This window comes from Botryllus schlosseri, chromosome 1 (genome assembly GCF_051294905.1).
Source record: "Botryllus schlosseri isolate E-star chromosome 1, Bs_hap1, whole genome shotgun sequence".
In the NCBI taxonomy this organism is placed as follows: domain Eukaryota; kingdom Metazoa; phylum Chordata; class Ascidiacea; order Stolidobranchia; family Styelidae; genus Botryllus; species Botryllus schlosseri.
The window spans coordinates 25,887,184-25,908,929 of NC_137236.1; the positions used below are offsets into that span (position 1 = coordinate 25,887,184).

General features: G+C 44.8%; 2 protein-coding genes and 2 non-coding genes across 4 annotated transcripts; 2 read left to right on the plus strand and 2 right to left on the minus strand.

The window, feature by feature from the left end:
* Positions 1-2,045: 2,045 nt before the first annotated feature.
* Positions 2,046-2,152, plus strand: LOC145451699 (U6 spliceosomal RNA). Its single transcript, XR_013919005.1, has one exon. It is a non-coding gene; the product is annotated as a U6 spliceosomal RNA (small nuclear RNA).
* A 2,079-nt stretch (positions 2,153-4,231) lies between these two features.
* On the plus strand, positions 4,232-4,341 carry LOC145451714 (U6 spliceosomal RNA). Its single transcript, XR_013919009.1, has one exon. It is a non-coding gene; the product is annotated as a U6 spliceosomal RNA (small nuclear RNA).
* Positions 4,342-5,769: 1,428 nt separating this feature from the next.
* LOC145445835 (uncharacterized) lies at positions 5,770-12,784 on the minus strand. Its single transcript, XM_080323984.1, has 2 exons — positions 6,750-12,784; positions 5,770-6,689 (listed from the first exon to the last, which is right to left on the minus strand). The coding sequence occupies exon 1, from the start codon at positions 10,633-10,635 to the stop codon at positions 6,877-6,879; it is 3,759 nt and encodes a 1,252-aa protein (XP_080180110.1). The 5' UTR covers positions 10,636-12,784; the 3' UTR covers positions 5,770-6,689; positions 6,750-6,876.
* A 1,484-nt stretch (positions 12,785-14,268) lies between these two features.
* On the minus strand, positions 14,269-21,283 carry LOC145445844 (uncharacterized). Its single transcript, XM_080323996.1, has 2 exons — positions 15,249-21,283; positions 14,269-15,188 (listed from the first exon to the last, which is right to left on the minus strand). Exon 1 carries the CDS (start codon positions 19,132-19,134, stop codon positions 15,376-15,378), a length of 3,759 nt encoding a protein of 1,252 aa, XP_080180122.1. The 5' UTR covers positions 19,135-21,283; the 3' UTR covers positions 14,269-15,188; positions 15,249-15,375.
* Between the last annotated feature and the right edge of the window lie 463 nt (positions 21,284-21,746).

The following is a 21,746-nucleotide window of genomic DNA, read 5'->3' on the forward strand; positions in this document are numbered from 1 at the left end:
AAATATAGGACAGAAACAAATAAAAAAATATTTTTTAATGCGCAAAAATATTTAGCAGGCAAAACGATCCAGCGGTAGGCGTCGAAGTAGTGGCATAACGTCGGTACTGTTGTTTTTCTATTTATGTTTCGTTACTCATGCTATCGGGTACGCAATATGCTTCGGATTGCGTCGAAGTAGCCATCGTTGGTTGTCACGTAGAAGTAGAAGTGACGCCGTATATTTCAACTCCGTTACAAACAGAAGGTGCGCTTTCCAAAATCCCTCGTGGCATTGTTAATTGGTACAGATTTCGAAAATATATTCACTTGCCGTTCTATACGGGGACTAGCTATTTGATCCGATATCTATGACAATGTCACTCGTAAAACTATTTCTACTTAACGCTCGCAACTCGCTAAAGTACTTAGTTTTGCCTGGACTGTAGGGTAGATGCGAATGTTTCAACTTGGATTCCGCTAGTGATCCTATTGGAAAGCTATGCAACAAGCTCAAATGCGACGCATAGCTGCTGGCTAGATCTAGACTTGAAATACTGTTGTCTGTATGTAGGTTTATCATTTCAGTTGAAATACGTGAGAAATATGAAGCGTTCAAGCCCTCAAGTTTCCGTCATAAACTCTATAACCTACCGATAATTATCATGAATGCAGAGCGCTTATGCTGATAATCACATCGGTAATACATTCGATTTAATACAGCAAACCTAGCGGTATCAACAGAGAAGATCCGCCACTATCCTCGCCAGCTGCGACCTGCCGATCTTCTCTGTTGCTGTCCGATTTCAGCGGCCAATCAGAAGCCAAAAGCTCTTCCAATTGTTCTGATTTTCTCGTCCGGGACTGTATCTTTCCGCTCACTAGAGACAACCAATCAGAAGCAAGAAGCTCTTCTAATTTTTCTGATTTTCTCGTCCGGGACTCTATATCTTTCTGATCACTCTCGCAAAGCAATCGGAAGCCAAAAATTCGCAGACATTATTAGATTAATGTATCCAATGACAAGTTGAGGGCAGTAGACGACCTCGTTTCGGCTCAAGTTTCGGCTGCATTGCACTGTTGAAGTGCGGGCTAACGAATGCGTTGCATGTTCATAAGACAAGCTTGACGCCACCACTCTCGCCAAACATCGCGGTAACGGTAATAGTCCAGTTTGTGTCTACCGGAGGCTATGTGTCGGTGCATAAGTCACTATCTGGCTATGGTTCATTCAATCTAAGCTACGTATCTGTCGTTGGTTTATTAATATTACTGGTTGTACCTATTTCTGGATGCGACATAGGTATCGGAACAGGTCAGATTGCCTTCGTAGCCTCGTTGCAGGTTACGTGTTAGTCATGGATGTCACGGGTAGCCGACGTCGGAAAGCGACATTATCATAATTTGGTGGTTCTGTACCGCTGGTTTAGGTAACTCTTCTCGACGACGAGTGTATTTCCTGCGGCTAATCATGAAAGTGCGTGATCCTCGGCCTGCGTGGCGTACCGGTAAGAACGCAGTGCCGGCAGCCGTTGTGACAATTCCCGGCGTCATTCACCTGCCAATATGTGCGACTCGCGACAAAGGCAACGAATCGAGTTATGTAGCGTTAATTTAGGTATTTCGTCTCTGCGAGGAGCGTATTACCTGCAGTTAATGATCCTCGGACTGAGTCGGCTGTAAGTAGCACAGCACACCGTTCCGACAGGAACGCAGTGCCGGCCGCCATTTAAAAACTAACGGTGTCATTTACCTGGCGATATATGCGAGTCGCGACAAAGGCAACGAATCGAATTCACTTGAATGCACAAATATATATACTATTTGAACGATTTTGCATGATATATCCATGTGCTATCGGCTAGGAACGGTACTGATAGGCTCGAAGAGGTGCCAAATCTATTTTTTTCATTCCGAAGGAAATATTAAAAACAATTTAATTGTTCACACGGGTTTCGAGGTTGACTACGTCGAATTTGTTACGGCATTGTGACGTCATCTGCTCACCGTAAATATTATTATTTTATTTTTCGTCCATATAAATTATTACGTGAACATGCTCAAAACGTACTCGCTTCGGCGGTACACATACTAAAATTGGAACGATACAGAGAAGATTAGCATGGCCCCTGCGCAAGGATGACACGCAAAATCGTGAAGCGTCCAATCTTTTTTGTTTTTCCTGCAACGAGCATAAAAATTGGGCCTAAATATAGGACAGAAACAAATAAAAAAATATTTTTTAATGCGCAAAAATATTTAGCAGGCAAAACGATCCAGCGGTAGGCGTCGAAGTAGTGGCATAACGTCGGTACTGTTGTTTTTCTATTTATGTTTCGTTACTCATGCTATCGGGTACGCAATATGCTTCGGATTGCGTCGAAGTAGCCATCGTTGGTTGTCACGTAGAAGTAGAAGTGACGCCGTATATTTCAACTCCGTTACAAACAGAAGGTGCGCTTTCCAAAATCCCTCGTGGCATTGTTAATTGGTACAGATTTCGAAAATATATTCACTTGCCGTTCTATACGGGGACTAGCTATTTGATCCGATATCTATGACAATGTCACTCGTAAAACTATTTCTACTTAACGCTCGCAACTCGCTAAAGTACTTAGTTTTGCCTGGACTGTAGGGTAGATGCGAATGTTTCAACTTGGATTCCGCTAGTGATCCTATTGGAAAGCTATGCAACAAGCTCAAATGCGACGCATAGCTGCTGGCTAGATCTAGACTTGAAATACTGTTGTCTGTATGTAGGTTTATCATTTCAGTTGAAATACGTGAGAAATATGAAGCGTTCAAGCCCTCAAGTTTCCGTCATAAACTCTATAACCTACCGATAATTATCATGAATGCAGAGCGCTTATGCTGATAATCACATCGGTAATACATTCGATTTAATACAGCAAACCTAGCGGTATCAACAGAGAAGATCCGCCACTATCCTCGCCAGCTGCGACCTGCCGATCTTCTCTGTTGCTGTCCGATTTCAGCGGCCAATCAGAAGCCAAAAGCTCTTCCAATTGTTCTGATTTTCTCGTCCGGGACTGTATCTTTCCGCTCACTAGAGACAACCAATCAGAAGCAAGAAGCTCTTCTAATTTTTCTGATTTTCTCGTCCGGGACTCTATATCTTTCTGATCACTCTCGCAAAGCAATCGGAAGCCAAAAATTCGCAGACATTATTAGATTAATGTATCCAATGACAAGTTGAGGGCAGTAGACGACCTCGTTTCGGCTCAAGTTTCGGCTGCATTGCACTGTTGAAGTGCGGGCTAACGAATGCGTTGCATGTTCATAAGACAAGCTTGACGCCACCACTCTCGCCAAACATCGCGGTAACGGTAATAGTCCAGTTTGTGTCTACCGGAGGCTATGTGTCGGTGCATAAGTCACTATCTGGCTATGGTTCATTCAATCTAAGCTACGTATCTGTCGTTGGTTTATTAATATTACTGGTTGTACCTATTTCTGGATGCGACATAGGTATCGGAACAGGTCAGATTGCCTTCGTAGCCTCGTTGCAGGTTACGTGTTAGTCATGGATGTCACGGGTAGCCGACGTCGGAAAGCGACATTATCATAATTTGGTGGTTCTGTACCGCTGGTTTAGGTAACTCTTCTCGACGACGAGTGTATTTCCTGCGGCTAATCATGAAAGTGCGTGATCCTCGGCCTGCGTGGCGTACCGGTAAGAACGCAGTGCCGGCAGCCGTTGTGACAATTCCCGGCGTCATTCACCTGCCAATATGTGCGACTCGCGACAAAGGCAACGAATCGAGTTATGTAGCGTTAATTTAGGTATTTCGTCTCTGCGAGGAGCGTATTACCTGCAGTTAATGATCCTCGGACTGAGTCGGCTGTAAGTAGCACAGCACACCGTTCCGACAGGAACGCAGTGCCGGCCGCCATTTAAAAACTAACGGTGTCATTTACCTGGCGATATATGCGAGTCGCGACAAAGGCAACGAATCGAATTCACTTGAATGCACAAATATATATACTATTTGAACGATTTTGCATGATATATCCATGTGCTATCGGCTAGGAACGGTACTGATAGGCTCGAAGAGGTGCCAAATCTATTTTTTTCATTCCGAAGGAAATATTAAAAACAATTTAATTGTTCACACGGGTTTCGAGGTTGACTACGTCGAATTTGTTACGGCATTGTGACGTCATCTGCTCACCGTAAATATTATTATTTTATTTTTCGTCCATATAAATTATTACGTGAACATGCTCAAAACGTACTCGCTTCGGCGGTACACATACTAAAATTGGAACGATACAGAGAAGATTAGCATGGCCCCTGCGCAAAGGATACCTGCGGATGTTCTCTGTTGGGTTGCTAATTTTGCTTGACTGCACACGCGACCATGGACTTCAAAACGACTAGGTTGTCCTGCCGATATCTATACCAGGACGCTGTCCCAACCAGACTGGGACCACTAGATAATTTTCAAATTATTATTTTCTAAATTCGATTGGAATTTGAACTACAGCTACACACCTTCACCAGATTAGGCTCGATTTAGAATGATAACTACATAGTTTTCGTAATTAGATTAGAATTACATCTACAATTCATCGGAATTAGATTAGAATTACACTTATAGCTACACATATACGTGTGTACAGGAAGCTTGGCTCGTTTCGCACTAGCAGGTCCTGTAGCATTGTCAGGAAGCCAGAAATTAGACTAGACTAGATTGAAAACTAGAACATGACCACATTTACCAAACAGTTTCTGCCCACATGATGCTTGCCTACCCTACTATATGAAGCATTTCAACCTGGTTTTAGATCAACCACTTCCGGGATCACACGAAATAAGACGCTATACCCCATCACGAATTTCAACCTAGTGCGTTTTGCATCAACCATTTCTGGGATCACGCAGAGGCTGCCCATGATTCTCTCCTTTCCTGCTAGACAAAGCATTCCTAACTAGTGCGCTTTCGGATCAACCATTTCTGGGATTACACAGTTGCTGCCTATCCGACCCCTTCCTTCCCTAATAGATGAAGCACTACAACCTGGCTTTAGATCAACCATTTCTGGGATCACACGAACTACCGCGCTGTACTGTCTCGTACCAAAACACTGAACTTTCGTTTTGAGAAACAGCAGCTGAAGTTATGAGAAACGCAAGGTTTTGAATGATTTTTCTATTAAAATAACAACATAAAGAAATAAATAAAAACAGAAATAAATTAATTAATGGTTATGGCCTTTACGTCTCCCTGGACGTAATTGAGGGTGATCTGAAAGTAAAATGAGGGATAAGTTAGGGCTTAATATCTGCGAACGTGGTATAATAAACGAACCGATTCCGATCGTAGTTCCAATTTAATGGACCTATTCCTACGCGGCCGCGTATGAGGCACAGTTACGTTGAAGGCCACCCCACTGCGGGGCCTACGACGACGACGTCGGCGACGTCGTTTTTGGGCACTGTTCAAGACAAATGAATCAACATATGAGAAATTGTTGACTTGAAGACACAATGATCGACATACCTTGATGTCACTACGACCTCGCTCTCCACAGCGGGGGGAGGTAAGTCCCATATGATTCGAGCCCTGAACAATAGTATTAAATGTAAATTGAGTAATAATGACATATATTCACTGGGATACCTTTTAGCTGATGTCTTTTCGGGCTCGGGTTCAGGTTCGGCCCGTTTTTTTTCAACTTTTTGTTGCTGCTGCTCCTCCTCCTCCTCCTCGCACACAAATGATAATTTATTTTCTACTTCCATATTTTCCATATTTTCTTATATATGTTATCTGTAAAGATACGAAAAACCGTTAGTACAAAATTACAATAATGAATATTCTGCGGCATACGAAGAAAGTGGCCTCAAACAATGAGTGAAGCGAAAAGGATAGCAAAAAGCATATAAAACAGTAAAGAAAGAATCAGTAGGCTAGCCGGTGTCTTCCGTGGGTTTGAAGTACGAGTTGGGTATGTAGATATTCTTACTGGCGACGAAGGGTCGGCTTTACCATGGTCGATTCCAAAACCTTTGAATGAAAAAGAAGAGAACAGCCACGGGCAAGTATGGAATATAGTGACAGTTACTATGTGTGTACAAGAGCTGATATCATATAAATTATATATTCACAGTTTACCGCTAATGGTATTGGCCACTGAATGCTCCCTTATGATAGAAGGATGACAGATGTAACAAAATTGTTATCCATCTTCTCAACGACAACATCGGAAGACAGTAACGGATTGTCATTTTCTTTCTCAACGGAAGGGTGAAGGTCATTCAACAATGAATCACCTTGAGCCTCATTATTGAACATATGGCAGAGGTGCCATCATCGTAACGAAACGAGCCTAATGAATTTATCAAGATAAATGCCCAATCTGTGCTAGTAGAGAATATATTTCAATGGAAGCCTATAAAATACTCATAATAAGAAAAACGCCAACCTACGTTACGACTCTAAAGACAAAACTATAAGCCCTAGTAATGACCAGAGGTGGTCAGTAATGAAGTACTTCTACTTAAAGTAGTTTTGCTCACTTGCGCTACTTCTTCAAGTTTTCAAACTACTTCTGCTTGAGTAGCAACAACGAATATGTTGACCACCTCAGGTCATGACCATGGAGCGAACTCACCGGCTTCAGGAATCCTCCCATCCAGTTTGCGGTACGTCGATCCGAACCATTGATAGTGTAGCACGTCCGAATCTTTGAATTACAAAAATATCAAATAAAACAGTCGAGGATTACTGCACAACAATAACTCACAGAGCGGTATGAAGATGAAAGGATCGTCCCTTTTCTTCGCGTGTGCGCCATATCCTTACTCCTTCAGTGTCTTCAGTCAAACTGCATGAGTCACGGTAGCGGTTGACCATGCAGAGCCGAGAGAGGATCATTCCCTTTTCTTCGCGCGCGGGCCATAACCTTTCGCCTTCAGTGCTTCCAGCCAAACCGCGTGACTGACGGTAGCGGTGGCCAGGCAGAGCGAATTGCCATAATAAGTCTTGTGAGTGTCCGCCGTCTTTGGCTTTTTGCATTTACTGCAGGTCGATGGTCCCGCTCTCGGCTTATACTTTCTGCGACATGCCGAGCCAGTCGCTTCTTCCTCAGCCCGTCTCTTCCTGTAGTGTTGCGTGGTAGCAGGCACGGGCGATTCTGTAGGGTTGGTAGCGGAGCGAACTTTGGCAGTAGCAGTTGTATTGCGCGGCAAAATGTAAATATACTTCTGCTGGAATGCAGCAGTCGGCAGCGTTGCAGGCTTCTCTTTGGGCGGTGGTACGGTTTCGACGGTAGCTGGTTGACTTTGCACCGGAAGCCCTTGTTTGAGAACATCATTTTCCATCCGAGTCTGCTGTTTCTTGTACCAGTCAAGGATCGTCTTCTGATTGAGCTCAGGCAGCTGTATCCTCGATTCGGTCATGACTGCGCGATTGTTGAGCACGCACCTCCTGATGTTTTTGTATGCGCTTCCAACACACGACCAGCGATTACCTTTAGAACCGTAGGATTTCATGCTGGGATACACATCGCAGAGCCGTGATATGGTCTCCTCGACGTATCTGTTGCAGTCAGGTCGTTGCGCAGGTCCTGAGCTGCTACCGACGAAGCACTTTTGTGTAGCAACCACGCCAGGCGTTGTGCATTTCTGCGGCTTGGCCGATTTAAAACGACCACCCGGATTTCCTTTCCTATACATCGGTCTGAATGTGATTGCTTGCTTGTCGTAGGGGAGAAGGTCGTTCCACAATGTTATGATATGAGCTGCCTCCGCTTCACTCAAACAGCCAGTACAATCTCTGTGAGTTAGCAGGCAGTCGGCCAACGCTGAAACCTTTTCATATCCGGGAACGTTATTCGGTCCCACTGAACCTTGAACAGTCGACTCTGCTTTGGATATCATATCGTCAGGTTCAGTATTACTGACCACCCGATCTGACGATTCATTAGCAGCTGTATGCTCAGGCTCTGCAAAATTGATATCAGTAGCCAAAATCGATGTGTCGCAAATGGTCATGTCCTCAGTCAGGTCCACGCCTTCATCTTCCAGGCTGTCATCATGTTTGGACAGCATCTCCCGCGCATCTTCGTCATCTGCATCCGGCAACGGAAGCAACGGCGTTCCTGTTTGGCGGTATAAATACTCGACACCAATGAGTTCGCCGGTGTATTTTCCCATCTCAGCAGGAGCAGGACATAGTTCTGTGCCGAGAGTTTTCATCCCGAGAGAGTGAACGGCCTTCGACAAAAGGCTACTATAACTCCGTAGCCGATTGGAGGAGTCGGCTGCGATTGCGTTGGCAGCTCGGTCCTTGTTCCACCGGTAGAGTCCTTCCAAAAGGTACGCCTGAAAATGAGCAGCACTAGCACACTGTCCAGGAATGAACCTGTTCAGGTGCAAGTGGAAGGACTCCAGAGAAGTGGATCCTCTAGCGCAGCGGTAGACTGGCAATGTGACGCCCCCTTTCACGAGGGTGCCAGTCTGGGTATACAACGACACATTTTCTGGATCTTTAATGCAGCCCAGATGTTTTTGTTCGTTCTCCCAAATATCCCAAATTCTGCGGGAATCCAGTAGGGGAACTCCGAGCGTGTCGTTGCCCCTCGAGCTGGCGAAGATCTTCAGCAAATTGTAAACGAGCGACCTTAGAGTCGCCGGGTCACGGGTGGTGCGACGACAATGGAGAGAAATCTCTCTCTTGGAAAGTCGTCGAATCACATCTTTCTCAGATGGGTTTGAAATGTGCTCTGCCAACATCTCGGCTCGTTTTGCCTTTCTCAAAAGACTCCAATCTTCCTCCGACAGCACGAAGAAGCATTGAGATAGTCGAGCCATAAATTCGGCGTAGAGCTGGTGGGATTCGGTAGTGCATCCGCGGGCAAAGCGTCTCATACAATGCCAAACGTCAAGACGAATAATCAGATTCGGCCATTCTTTGAAAAGTTTGCGTAGATGCGTGTGCTCACTGCCGCAGCATCCACGGTCCACATAGAGTACCTCAGGTGGACAAACTTCAGCATCTGTATACCGTTTCGTTAATCCCGCTGCCATGTGTGCGAGGCCATTGCCTTCAGCACAAGTCAAAACAGACATCAAAACCTGTCCATGCTCGTTACCGACATTCGTAGCCCACGCACAAGTATTTTGAGCTTCGCCAACAAGCTTTTTGGTCACCTTTTTCGTGGAATCCATCTTGATAATGGATCCGAACGTCGATGTTATTGATGACTTGATTTCATCGAGGCGGGACAAAATATCTTGGACATACACAGTCAGCAGCCACTGAGCTGTGGGGACAGGCTTGAACTCGGGTGGCTGTGTAAACTGCGGGCAAGTTGCAAGCATCCCTTTTTCATAAGCCTCCTTGCTATATCCGCAGTCCGTGATATAATGCAGCACATTTTGATAAAATTTCTCTGTGTGTTGCTCGGACAGGGTGTTGAACAGTCTTGTGGAGCTATTGCCCAATGTCCGTTCCCGCAGCGCTCTTATGACCCGTACATCGCACGCATATCTGTAGGTGAGCAATGCAGGGAACTGCAGTCTATGCCCAATGTCCAGTTGTTGAAGGATGGCATTATTCCAGGCAGCGACTTTTATCCCACAGCTGGTGCATTCCAAATACTCAGTAGCCATGTTATAGTAGCCGTCGACATCCACTACTTGACGAACTTTTTTATATATGCCAGCACTTGTTAGCTCCTTTTGACAAGCTGGTTTTATGCAAGTCAATTTGCACTTCCAAAGCTTCCGAGGCATCCACAAAAATAGTGCCTGCGCAAAGTAGCGTGACGGTCGAGGCACACCTGTACAAATCAATGATGCCTGAGGTGGGTGCCACCAAAGCTTGACAACCCTCGAAAAGTCCATTTCCGCTTTCGCGGTCTTCACATTTGTCTTGAAAATTGCTTTGGATATCCAAGCATGGTCGGAGATCGGTAACGACTCTCGCCACCCCTTGGGTAGAACACAATCCGATAAAGTAGCAGAGCAGCAGCACAACGCGGGACTCTTCTGACTAGGAGTGCCACTACTAGTCTGAGCTTCTTCAACCGCGTCCGCCACCGAGCAGATTGCTGCGTCATCGTCGGATGGCATATCCTCGGGGGCCATGACAGATGAGGAGCTAGCAGTTTTTGATGACTGAGTGGTTACAGTTTTCAAAGATTTCGACGAACAAGCTTTATCGGTAGCTGTCGACTTTATGGTTGGTTTCTTTCTGACAGGAATCTTGGGCTTACGATCAAGCCGTTTCTTCAATTCAAGGGCTTCCTTCATCTCGGGGAACAAGGAAGCGTACTGCTTGAAAGAGAACTTATTCAAGCCCAAATCACTGGCATTCTTCCCAAGACACGTTTCCATTTGGAACTCTCGGACCAGGTGAACAGAGTAGCCCAGGGCATTTTCCAGTATCCACCTGAAAGATTTTCCCTCGAATTTTCCAAACTGCATTCTGTACTGACCAATTACATGTCTCTGGTCTGATACATTGCCCCCTGCGTCAGCGACAGCTTTCATGGCATTTCTTTTCACCTCTTGAGGTGGGAGGCACATACCAGTTGATTGCGTCCTTTGAGCAAAGAACGTCTTAGCCTCCTTGGAATCAGCGAGGCGTAATTCTCCGTTCGGTATTCTCGTAAATCTGGGTAACATCTTGACAGATTATACCCCGCAAGTATATCCAATCCAATCCAATGTAACAGTAAATCCAATCCAATGTATCCGTATAAGTAATAATGATAATATATCCAATCCACGTTTTCCAATCAGTTGAGTAGGTTATAAATAGGCTTTTACGCTGAGAAAAAATAAATCGCTCATCAGAAATCAAAATGTTTAGGCCTTCTACATGAGAACATGTGTGAAAAGATATACCGGTACTCTTCAACACCAACGCATACGGCGGTTACAGAACGAACACAGCGGTAAATTTCACAAACACAGAAATGAATGAGATGCGCATAAACACACGACATACTCGTAAGAGAGCTGAGAAACCATTACTAGGATACAAAGTGAACTACACAGATGCTCACAGCTGAAGAATACTATAAACATTGTTAACGTAATACACCAATCAACATGACAGCAGTAAGAGATGGTGAACTATGCCTGGAATTTATAGAGAGGCTTACTGATTGCTTCTTTCTGTTATCAGAAGAAGATTGGAGCCTTTTGAAAAAAGCAAAAATAGCTGAAATGCTAGCAGAGTTCATTCCAAACCATCGGAGAAAGACGTGATTCAACGCATTACGGAGAAAGAGATAGGTCTGCATTGTCGCCGAATAACTAGAAAACTTGAAATTATCAAGTCGCTTGTTTACGATTTGATCAAAATGTTTGCGAGCCCGAAGGGTAATGACACGCATGGAGTTCCCTTCTTTCGGAATGGAATTATGTCCTGCTCCTGCCATGATCGGACAATACACTGGTGAGCTCATCGGTGTGGAGTAACTATACAGCCAATCTGGAAATCCTTTGTTTCCGTTATTGGATGAAAATGGGCAAGCGATTCTGTCCAATCGGGATGAAAGCCAGGAAATGGAAGACGAAGGCATTGGCCTGACAGAGTGTGTGACTGTTGGCGATGGAGATATTCTGACAAATGATACCGTTTTGGTCCCGCTTGAAGATAGAAGCACAAGTTCATCCTCGGACCAAGTGGTCAGCAATGACGAACCTGTTGATAACGAGATAACCCCCGCTGAAGCTTCAGTAAGGCCTGATGACATTCCACGAAATGAAAAAGCTTCAAAAATGTGCATTGACACGTGACTCGGAGCAAAATTTACGAGTCGATTTCAAGTCATTAAGTAAGCAGAGCACAGGCTTCTTTCTTGTGGAAATGTAAGGTGTAATTCCCCATTTAGTCGTCTAGTAGATGCAGACATCGCCAAAAATAGGCAAAGGAATCCAAGCAGCTACGGTAGTCTAAACCTACAAAACATGCCTGTAAATATATACCGGTGTTAATTTTCACTAAGTCAACTAAACACATCTTTTATTTCATTATACCTGCCTGGCCTGCCGATGTTGATTAGGCTTTTGATTACCTTTAACTGTTAGCTATATCCTATGTTACATTGAACAGTACATCCCACTATACTCGTATTTTACAAACTATCATCAAATACTTAGTTCAGATTGTTAGAAAAAGCCAGAGAACGCCTTACGAATATATTCACCGGTACATAACCTCCGGTAGTCAAAACTGGTCTTTTACCATTGCTGTGATGTTTGGTAAGATGGGCGGCGTCACGTTTGTCTAATGAACACTCAAAACGCTTCATTATTAATGCACCTACCACTACTTCAACAGTGCAATGCAGCCTAAATACGAGCCTAGAGACGAAGTTTCTACTGGCCTTAACTTGTCACAGATACAGTAATCTAATAATGTCTAACATGCTGATGCTGTCTGTCTTCAACTATACTGTACCATTTTTCTACTACAATACTTTCTTTACTGCCTTGCATTGCCTAACAGTATCACCACACAAGACACAAGAAACAAGACTCTCGGCGTCAAAATGCGAATACAATACTCAGAATCAGATACAGGCGAGAGTGAGTACGGCAAGCACAATTAGAAAAGCTTCTGGCTTCTGATTGGTTGTCTCTAGTGCGCGGAAAGATACAGTCCCGGACGAGAAAATCCGAACAATTAGAAGAGCTTCTGGCTTCTGATTGGTTGTCTGTAGTGAGCAGAAAGATACAGCCCCGGACGAGAACATCCGAACAATTAGAAGAGCTTCTGGCTTCTGATTGGCCGCTGAAATCAGACAGCAGCAGAGAAGATCGGCAGGTCATCATCAGGTAGGATACCTGCGGATGTTCTCTGTTGGGTTGCTAATTTTGCTTGACTGCACACGCGACCATGGACTTCAAAACGACTAGGTTGTCCTGCCGATATCTATACCAGGACGCTGTCCCAACCAGACTGGGACCACTAGATAATTTTCAAATTATTATTTTCTAAATTCGATTGGAATTTGAACTACAGCTACACACCTTCACCAGATTAGGCTCGATTTAGAATGATAACTACATAGTTTTCGTAATTAGATTAGAATTACATCTACAATTCATCGGAATTAGATTAGAATTACACTTATAGCTACACATATACGTGTGTACAGGAAGCTTGGCTCGTTTCGCACTAGCAGGTCCTGTAGCATTGTCAGGAAGCCAGAAATTAGACTAGACTAGATTGAAAACTAGAACATGACCACATTTACCAAACAGTTTCTGCCCACATGATGCTTGCCTACCCTACTATATGAAGCATTTCAACCTGGTTTTAGATCAACCACTTCCGGGATCACACGAAATAAGACGCTATACCCCATCACGAATTTCAACCTAGTGCGTTTTGCATCAACCATTTCTGGGATCACGCAGAGGCTGCCCATGATTCTCTCCTTTCCTGCTAGACAAAGCATTCCTAACTAGTGCGCTTTCGGATCAACCATTTCTGGGATTACACAGTTGCTGCCTATCCGACCCCTTCCTTCCCTAATAGATGAAGCACTACAACCTGGCTTTAGATCAACCATTTCTGGGATCACACGAACTACCGCGCTGTACTGTCTCGTACCAAAACACTGAACTTTCGTTTTGAGAAACAGCAGCTGAAGTTATGAGAAACGCAAGGTTTTGAATGATTTTTCTATTAAAATAACAACATAAAGAAATAAATAAAAACAGAAATAAATTAATTAATGGTTATGGCCTTTACGTCTCCCTGGACGTAATTGAGGGTGATCTGAAAGTAAAATGAGGGATAAGTTAGGGCTTAATATCTGCGAACGTGGTATAATAAACGAACCGATTCCGATCGTAGTTCCAATTTAATGGACCTATTCCTACGCGGCCGCGTATGAGGCACAGTTACGTTGAAGGCCACCCCACTGCGGGGCCTACGACGACGACGTCGGCGACGTCGTTTTTGGGCACTGTTCAAGACAAATGAATCAACATATGAGAAATTGTTGACTTGAAGACACAATGATCGACATACCTTGATGTCACTACGACCTCGCTCTCCACAGCGGGGGGAGGTAAGTCCCATATGATTCGAGCCCTGAACAATAGTATTAAATGTAAATTGAGTAATAATGACATATATTCACTGGGATACCTTTTAGCTGATGTCTTTTCGGGCTCGGGTTCAGGTTCGGCCCGTTTTTTTTCAACTTTTTGTTGCTGCTGCTCCTCCTCCTCCTCCTCGCACACAAATGATAATTTATTTTCTACTTCCATATTTTCCATATTTTCTTATATATGTTATCTGTAAAGATACGAAAAACCGTTAGTACAAAATTACAATAATGAATATTCTGCGGCATACGAAGAAAGTGGCCTCAAACAATGAGTGAAGCGAAAAGGATAGCAAAAAGCATATAAAACAGTAAAGAAAGAATCAGTAGGCTAGCCGGTGTCTTCCGTGGGTTTGAAGTACGAGTTGGGTATGTAGATATTCTTACTGGCGACGAAGGGTCGGCTTTACCATGGTCGATTCCAAAACCTTTGAATGAAAAAGAAGAGAACAGCCACGGGCAAGTATGGAATATAGTGACAGTTACTATGTGTGTACAAGAGCTGATATCATATAAATTATATATTCACAGTTTACCGCTAATGGTATTGGCCACTGAATGCTCCCTTATGATAGAAGGATGACAGATGTAACAAAATTGTTATCCATCTTCTCAACGACAACATCGGAAGACAGTAACGGATTGTCATTTTCTTTCTCAACGGAAGGGTGAAGGTCATTCAACAATGAATCACCTTGAGCCTCATTATTGAACATATGGCAGAGGTGCCATCATCGTAACGAAACGAGCCTAATGAATTTATCAAGATAAATGCCCAATCTGTGCTAGTAGAGAATATATTTCAATGGAAGCCTATAAAATACTCATAATAAGAAAAACGCCAACCTACGTTACGACTCTAAAGACAAAACTATAAGCCCTAGTAATGACCAGAGGTGGTCAGTAATGAAGTACTTCTACTTAAAGTAGTTTTGCTCACTTGCGCTACTTCTTCAAGTTTTCAAACTACTTCTGCTTGAGTAGCAACAACGAATATGTTGACCACCTCAGGTCATGACCATGGAGCGAACTCACCGGCTTCAGGAATCCTCCCATCCAGTTTGCGGTACGTCGATCCGAACCATTGATAGTGTAGCACGTCCGAATCTTTGAATTACAAAAATATCAAATAAAACAGTCGAGGATTACTGCACAACAATAACTCACAGAGCGGTATGAAGATGAAAGGATCGTCCCTTTTCTTCGCGTGTGCGCCATATCCTTACTCCTTCAGTGTCTTCAGTCAAACTGCATGAGTCACGGTAGCGGTTGACCATGCAGAGCCGAGAGAGGATCATTCCCTTTTCTTCGCGCGCGGGCCATAACCTTTCGCCTTCAGTGCTTCCAGCCAAACCGCGTGACTGACGGTAGCGGTGGCCAGGCAGAGCGAATTGCCATAATAAGTCTTGTGAGTGTCCGCCGTCTTTGGCTTTTTGCATTTACTGCAGGTCGATGGTCCCGCTCTCGGCTTATACTTTCTGCGACATGCCGAGCCAGTCGCTTCTTCCTCAGCCCGTCTCTTCCTGTAGTGTTGCGTGGTAGCAGGCACGGGCGATTCTGTAGGGTTGGTAGCGGAGCGAACTTTGGCAGTAGCAGTTGTATTGCGCGGCAAAATGTAAATATACTTCTGCTGGAATGCAGCAGTCGGCAGCGTTGCAGGCTTCTCTTTGGGCGGTGGTACGGTTTCGACGGTAGCTGGTTGACTTTGCACCGGAAGCCCTTGTTTGAGAACATCATTTTCCATCCGAGTCTGCTGTTTCTTGTACCAGTCAAGGATCGTCTTCTGATTGAGCTCAGGCAGCTGTATCCTCGATTCGGTCATGACTGCGCGATTGTTGAGCACGCACCTCCTGATGTTTTTGTATGCGCTTCCAACACACGACCAGCGATTACCTTTAGAACCGTAGGATTTCATGCTGGGATACACATCGCAGAGCCGTGATATGGTCTCCTCGACGTATCTGTTGCAGTCAGGTCGTTGCGCAGGTCCTGAGCTGCTACCGACGAAGCACTTTTGTGTAGCAACCACGCCAGGCGTTGTGCATTTCTGCGGCTTGGCCGATTTAAAACGACCACCCGGATTTCCTTTCCTATACATCGGTCTGAATGTGATTGCTTGCTTGTCGTAGGGGAGAAGGTCGTTCCACAATGTTATGATATGAGCTGCCTCCGCTTCACTCAAACAGCCAGTACAATCTCTGTGAGTTAGCAGGCAGTCGGCCAACGCTGAAACCTTTTCATATCCGGGAACGTTATTCGGTCCCACTGAACCTTGAACAGTCGACTCTGCTTTGGATATCATATCGTCAGGTTCAGTATTACTGACCACCCGATCTGACGATTCATTAGCAGCTGTATGCTCAGGCTCTGCAAAATTGATATCAGTAGCCAAAATCGATGTGTCGCAAATGGTCATGTCCTCAGTCAGGTCCACGCCTTCATCTTCCAGGCTGTCATCATGTTTGGACAGCATCTCCCGCGCATCTTCGTCATCTGCATCCGGCAACGGAAGCAACGGCGTTCCTGTTTGGCGGTATAAATACTCGACACCAATGAGTTCGCCGGTGTATTTTCCCATCTCAGCAGGAGCAGGACATAGTTCTGTGCCGAGAGTTTTCATCCCGAGAGAGTGAACGGCCTTCGACAAAAGGCTACTATAACTCCGTAGCCGATTGGAGGAGTCGGCTGCGATTGCGTTGGCAGCTCGGTCCTTGTTCCACCGGTAGAGTCCTTCCAAAAGGTACGCCTGAAAATGAGCAGCACTAGCACACTGTCCAGGAATGAACCTGTTCAGGTGCAAGTGGAAGGACTCCAGAGAAGTGGATCCTCTAGCGCAGCGGTAGACTGGCAATGTGACGCCCCCTTTCACGAGGGTGCCAGTCTGGGTATACAACGACACATTTTCTGGATCTTTAATGCAGCCCAGATGTTTTTGTTCGTTCTCCCAAATATCCCAAATTCTGCGGGAATCCAGTAGGGGAACTCCGAGCGTGTCGTTGCCCCTCGAGCTGGCGAAGATCTTCAGCAAATTGTAAACGAGCGACCTTAGAGTCGCCGGGTCACGGGTGGTGCGACGACAATGGAGAGAAATCTCTCTCTTGGAAAGTCGTCGAATCACATCTTTCTCAGATGGGTTTGAAATGTGCTCTGCCAACATCTCGGCTCGTTTTGCCTTTCTCAAAAGACTCCAATCTTCCTCCGACAGCACGAAGAAGCATTGAGATAGTCGAGCCATAAATTCGGCGTAGAGCTGGTGGGATTCGGTAGTGCATCCGCGGGCAAAGCGTCTCATACAATGCCAAACGTCAAGACGAATAATCAGATTCGGCCATTCTTTGAAAAGTTTGCGTAGATGCGTGTGCTCACTGCCGCAGCATCCACGGTCCACATAGAGTACCTCAGGTGGACAAACTTCAGCATCTGTATACCGTTTCGTTAATCCCGCTGCCATGTGTGCGAGGCCATTGCCTTCAGCACAAGTCAAAACAGACATCAAAACCTGTCCATGCTCGTTACCGACATTCGTAGCCCACGCACAAGTATTTTGAGCTTCGCCAACAAGCTTTTTGGTCACCTTTTTCGTGGAATCCATCTTGATAATGGATCCGAACGTCGATGTTATTGATGACTTGATTTCATCGAGGCGGGACAAAATATCTTGGACATACACAGTCAGCAGCCACTGAGCTGTGGGGACAGGCTTGAACTCGGGTGGCTGTGTAAACTGCGGGCAAGTTGCAAGCATCCCTTTTTCATAAGCCTCCTTGCTATATCCGCAGTCCGTGATATAATGCAGCACATTTTGATAAAATTTCTCTGTGTGTTGCTCGGACAGGGTGTTGAACAGTCTTGTGGAGCTATTGCCCAATGTCCGTTCCCGCAGCGCTCTTATGACCCGTACATCGCACGCATATCTGTAGGTGAGCAATGCAGGGAACTGCAGTCTATGCCCAATGTCCAGTTGTTGAAGGATGGCATTATTCCAGGCAGCGACTTTTATCCCACAGCTGGTGCATTCCAAATACTCAGTAGCCATGTTATAGTAGCCGTCGACATCCACTACTTGACGAACTTTTTTATATATGCCAGCACTTGTTAGCTCCTTTTGACAAGCTGGTTTTATGCAAGTCAATTTGCACTTCCAAAGCTTCCGAGGCATCCACAAAAATAGTGCCTGCGCAAAGTAGCGTGACGGTCGAGGCACACCTGTACAAATCAATGATGCCTGAGGTGGGTGCCACCAAAGCTTGACAACCCTCGAAAAGTCCATTTCCGCTTTCGCGGTCTTCACATTTGTCTTGAAAATTGCTTTGGATATCCAAGCATGGTCGGAGATCGGTAACGACTCTCGCCACCCCTTGGGTAGAACACAATCCGATAAAGTAGCAGAGCAGCAGCACAACGCGGGACTCTTCTGACTAGGAGTGCCACTACTAGTCTGAGCTTCTTCAACCGCGTCCGCCACCGAGCAGATTGCTGCGTCATCGTCGGATGGCATATCCTCGGGGGCCATGACAGATGAGGAGCTAGCAGTTTTTGATGACTGAGTGGTTACAGTTTTCAAAGATTTCGACGAACAAGCTTTATCGGTAGCTGTCGACTTTATGGTTGGTTTCTTTCTGACAGGAATCTTGGGCTTACGATCAAGCCGTTTCTTCAATTCAAGGGCTTCCTTCATCTCGGGGAACAAGGAAGCGTACTGCTTGAAAGAGAACTTATTCAAGCCCAAATCACTGGCATTCTTCCCAAGACACGTTTCCATTTGGAACTCTCGGACCAGGTGAACAGAGTAGCCCAGGGCATTTTCCAGTATCCACCTGAAAGATTTTCCCTCGAATTTTCCAAACTGCATTCTGTACTGACCAATTACATGTCTCTGGTCTGATACATTGCCCCCTGCGTCAGCGACAGCTTTCATGGCATTTCTTTTCACCTCTTGAGGTGGGAGGCACATACCAGTTGATTGCGTCCTTTGAGCAAAGAACGTCTTAGCCTCCTTGGAATCAGCGAGGCGTAATTCTCCGTTCGGTATTCTCGTAAATCTGGGTAACATCTTGACAGATTATACCCCGCAAGTATATCCAATCCAATCCAATGTAACAGTAAATCCAATCCAATGTATCCGTATAAGTAATAATGATAATATATCCAATCCACGTTTTCCAATCAGTTGAGTAGGTTATAAATAGGCTTTTACGCTGAGAAAAAATAAATCGCTCATCAGAAATCAAAATGTTTAGGCCTTCTACATGAGAACATGTGTGAAAAGATATACCGGTACTCTTCAACACCAACGCATACGGCGGTTACAGAACGAACACAGCGGTAAATTTCACAAACACAGAAATGAATGAGATGCGCATAAACACACGACATACTCGTAAGAGAGCTGAGAAACCATTACTAGGATACAAAGTGAACTACACAGATGCTCACAGCTGAAGAATACTATAAACATTGTTAACGTAATACACCAATCAACATGACAGCAGTAAGAGATGGTGAACTATGCCTGGAATTTATAGAGAGGCTTACTGATTGCTTCTTTCTGTTATCAGAAGAAGATTGGAGCCTTTTGAAAAAAGCAAAAATAGCTGAAATGCTAGCAGAGTTCATTCCAAACCATCGGAGAAAGACGTGATTCAACGCATTACGGAGAAAGAGATAGGTCTGCATTGTCGCCGAATAACTAGAAAACTTGAAATTATCAAGTCGCTTGTTTACGATTTGATCAAAATGTTTGCGAGCCCGAAGGGTAATGACACGCATGGAGTTCCCTTCTTTCGGAATGGAATTATGTCCTGCTCCTGCCATGATCGGACAATACACTGGTGAGCTCATCGGTGTGGAGTAACTATACAGCCAATCTGGAAATCCTTTGTTTCCGTTATTGGATGAAAATGGGCAAGCGATTCTGTCCAATCGGGATGAAAGCCAGGAAATGGAAGACGAAGGCATTGGCCTGACAGAGTGTGTGACTGTTGGCGATGGAGATATTCTGACAAATGATACCGTTTTGGTCCCGCTTGAAGATAGAAGCACAAGTTCATCCTCGGACCAAGTGGTCAGCAATGACGAACCTGTTGATAACGAGATAACCCCCGCTGAAGCTTCAGTAAGGCCTGATGACATTCCACGAAATGAAAAAGCTTCAAAAATGTGCATTGACACGTGACTCGGAGCAAAATTTACGAGTCGATTTCAAGTCATTAAGTAAGCAGAGCACAGGCTTCTTTCTTGTGGAAATGTAAGGTGTAATTCCCCATTTAGTCGTCTAGTAGATGCAGACATCGCCAAAAATAGGCAAAGGAATCCAAGCAGCTACGGTAGTCTAAACCTACAAAACATGCCTGTAAATATATACCGGTGTTAATTTTCACTAAGTCAACTAAACACATCTTTTATTTCATTATACCTGCCTGGCCTGCCGATGTTGATTAGGCTTTTGATTACCTTTAACTGTTAGCTATATCCTATGTTACATTGAACAGTACATCCCACTATACTCGTATTTTACAAACTATCATCAAATACTTAGTTCAGATTGTTAGAAAAAGCCAGAGAACGCCTTACGAATATATTCACCGGTACATAACCTCCGGTAGTCAAAACTGGTCTTTTACCATTGCTGTGATGTTTGGTAAGATGGGCGGCGTCACGTTTGTCTAATGAACACTCAAAACGCTTCATTATTAATGCACCTACCACTACTTCAACAGTGCAATGCAGCCTAAATACGAGCCTAGAGACGAAGTTTCTACTGGCCTTAACTTGTCACAGATACAGTAATCTAATAATGTCTAACATGCTGATGCTGTCTGTCTTCAACTATACTGTACCATTTTTCTACTACAATACTTTCTTTACTGCCTTGCATTGCCTAACAGTATCACCACACAAGACACAAGAAACAAGACTCTCGGCGTCAAAATGCGAATACAATACTCAGAATCAGATACAGGCGAGAGTGAGTACGGCAAGCACAATTAGAAAAGCTTCTGGCTTCTGATTGGTTGTCTCTAGTGCGCGGAAAGATACAGTCCCGGACGAGAAAATCCGAACAATTAGAAGAGCTTCTGGCTTCTGATTGGTTGTCTGTAGTGAGCAGAAAGATACAGCCCCGGACGAGAACATCCGAACAATTAGAAGAGCTTCTGGCTTCTGATTGGCCGCTGAAATCAGACAGCAGCAGAGAAGATCGGCAGGTCATCATCAGGTTATCATAATTTGGTGGTTCTGTACCGCTGGTTTAGGTAACTCTTCTCGACGACGAGTGTATTTCCTGCGGCTAATCATGAAAGTGCGTGATCCTCGGCCTGCGTGGCGTACCGGTAAGAACGCAGTGCCGGCAGCCGTTGTGACAATTCCCGGCGTCATTCACCTGCCAATATGTGCGACTCGCGACAAAGGCAACGAATCGAGTTATGTAGCGTTAATTTAGGTATTTCGTCTCTGCGAGGAGCGTATTACCTGCAGTTAATGATCCTCGGACTGAGTCGGCTGTAAGTAGCACAGCACACCGTTCCGACAGGAACGCAGTGCCGGCCGCCATTTAAAAACTAACGGTGTCATTTACCTGGCGATATATGCGAGTCGCGACAAAGGCAACGAATCGAATTCACTTGAATGCACAAATATATATACTATTTGAACGATTTTGCATGA

What these genes read in the sequence shown, in the direction of transcription:
- LOC145445844 (XM_080323996.1), bottom strand. Translation starts at nt 19,134, where the DNA reads ATGTTACCCAGATTTACGAGAATACCGAACGGAGAATTACGCCTCGCT.
- LOC145445835 (XM_080323984.1), bottom strand. Translation starts at nt 10,635, where the DNA reads ATGTTACCCAGATTTACGAGAATACCGAACGGAGAATTACGCCTCGCT.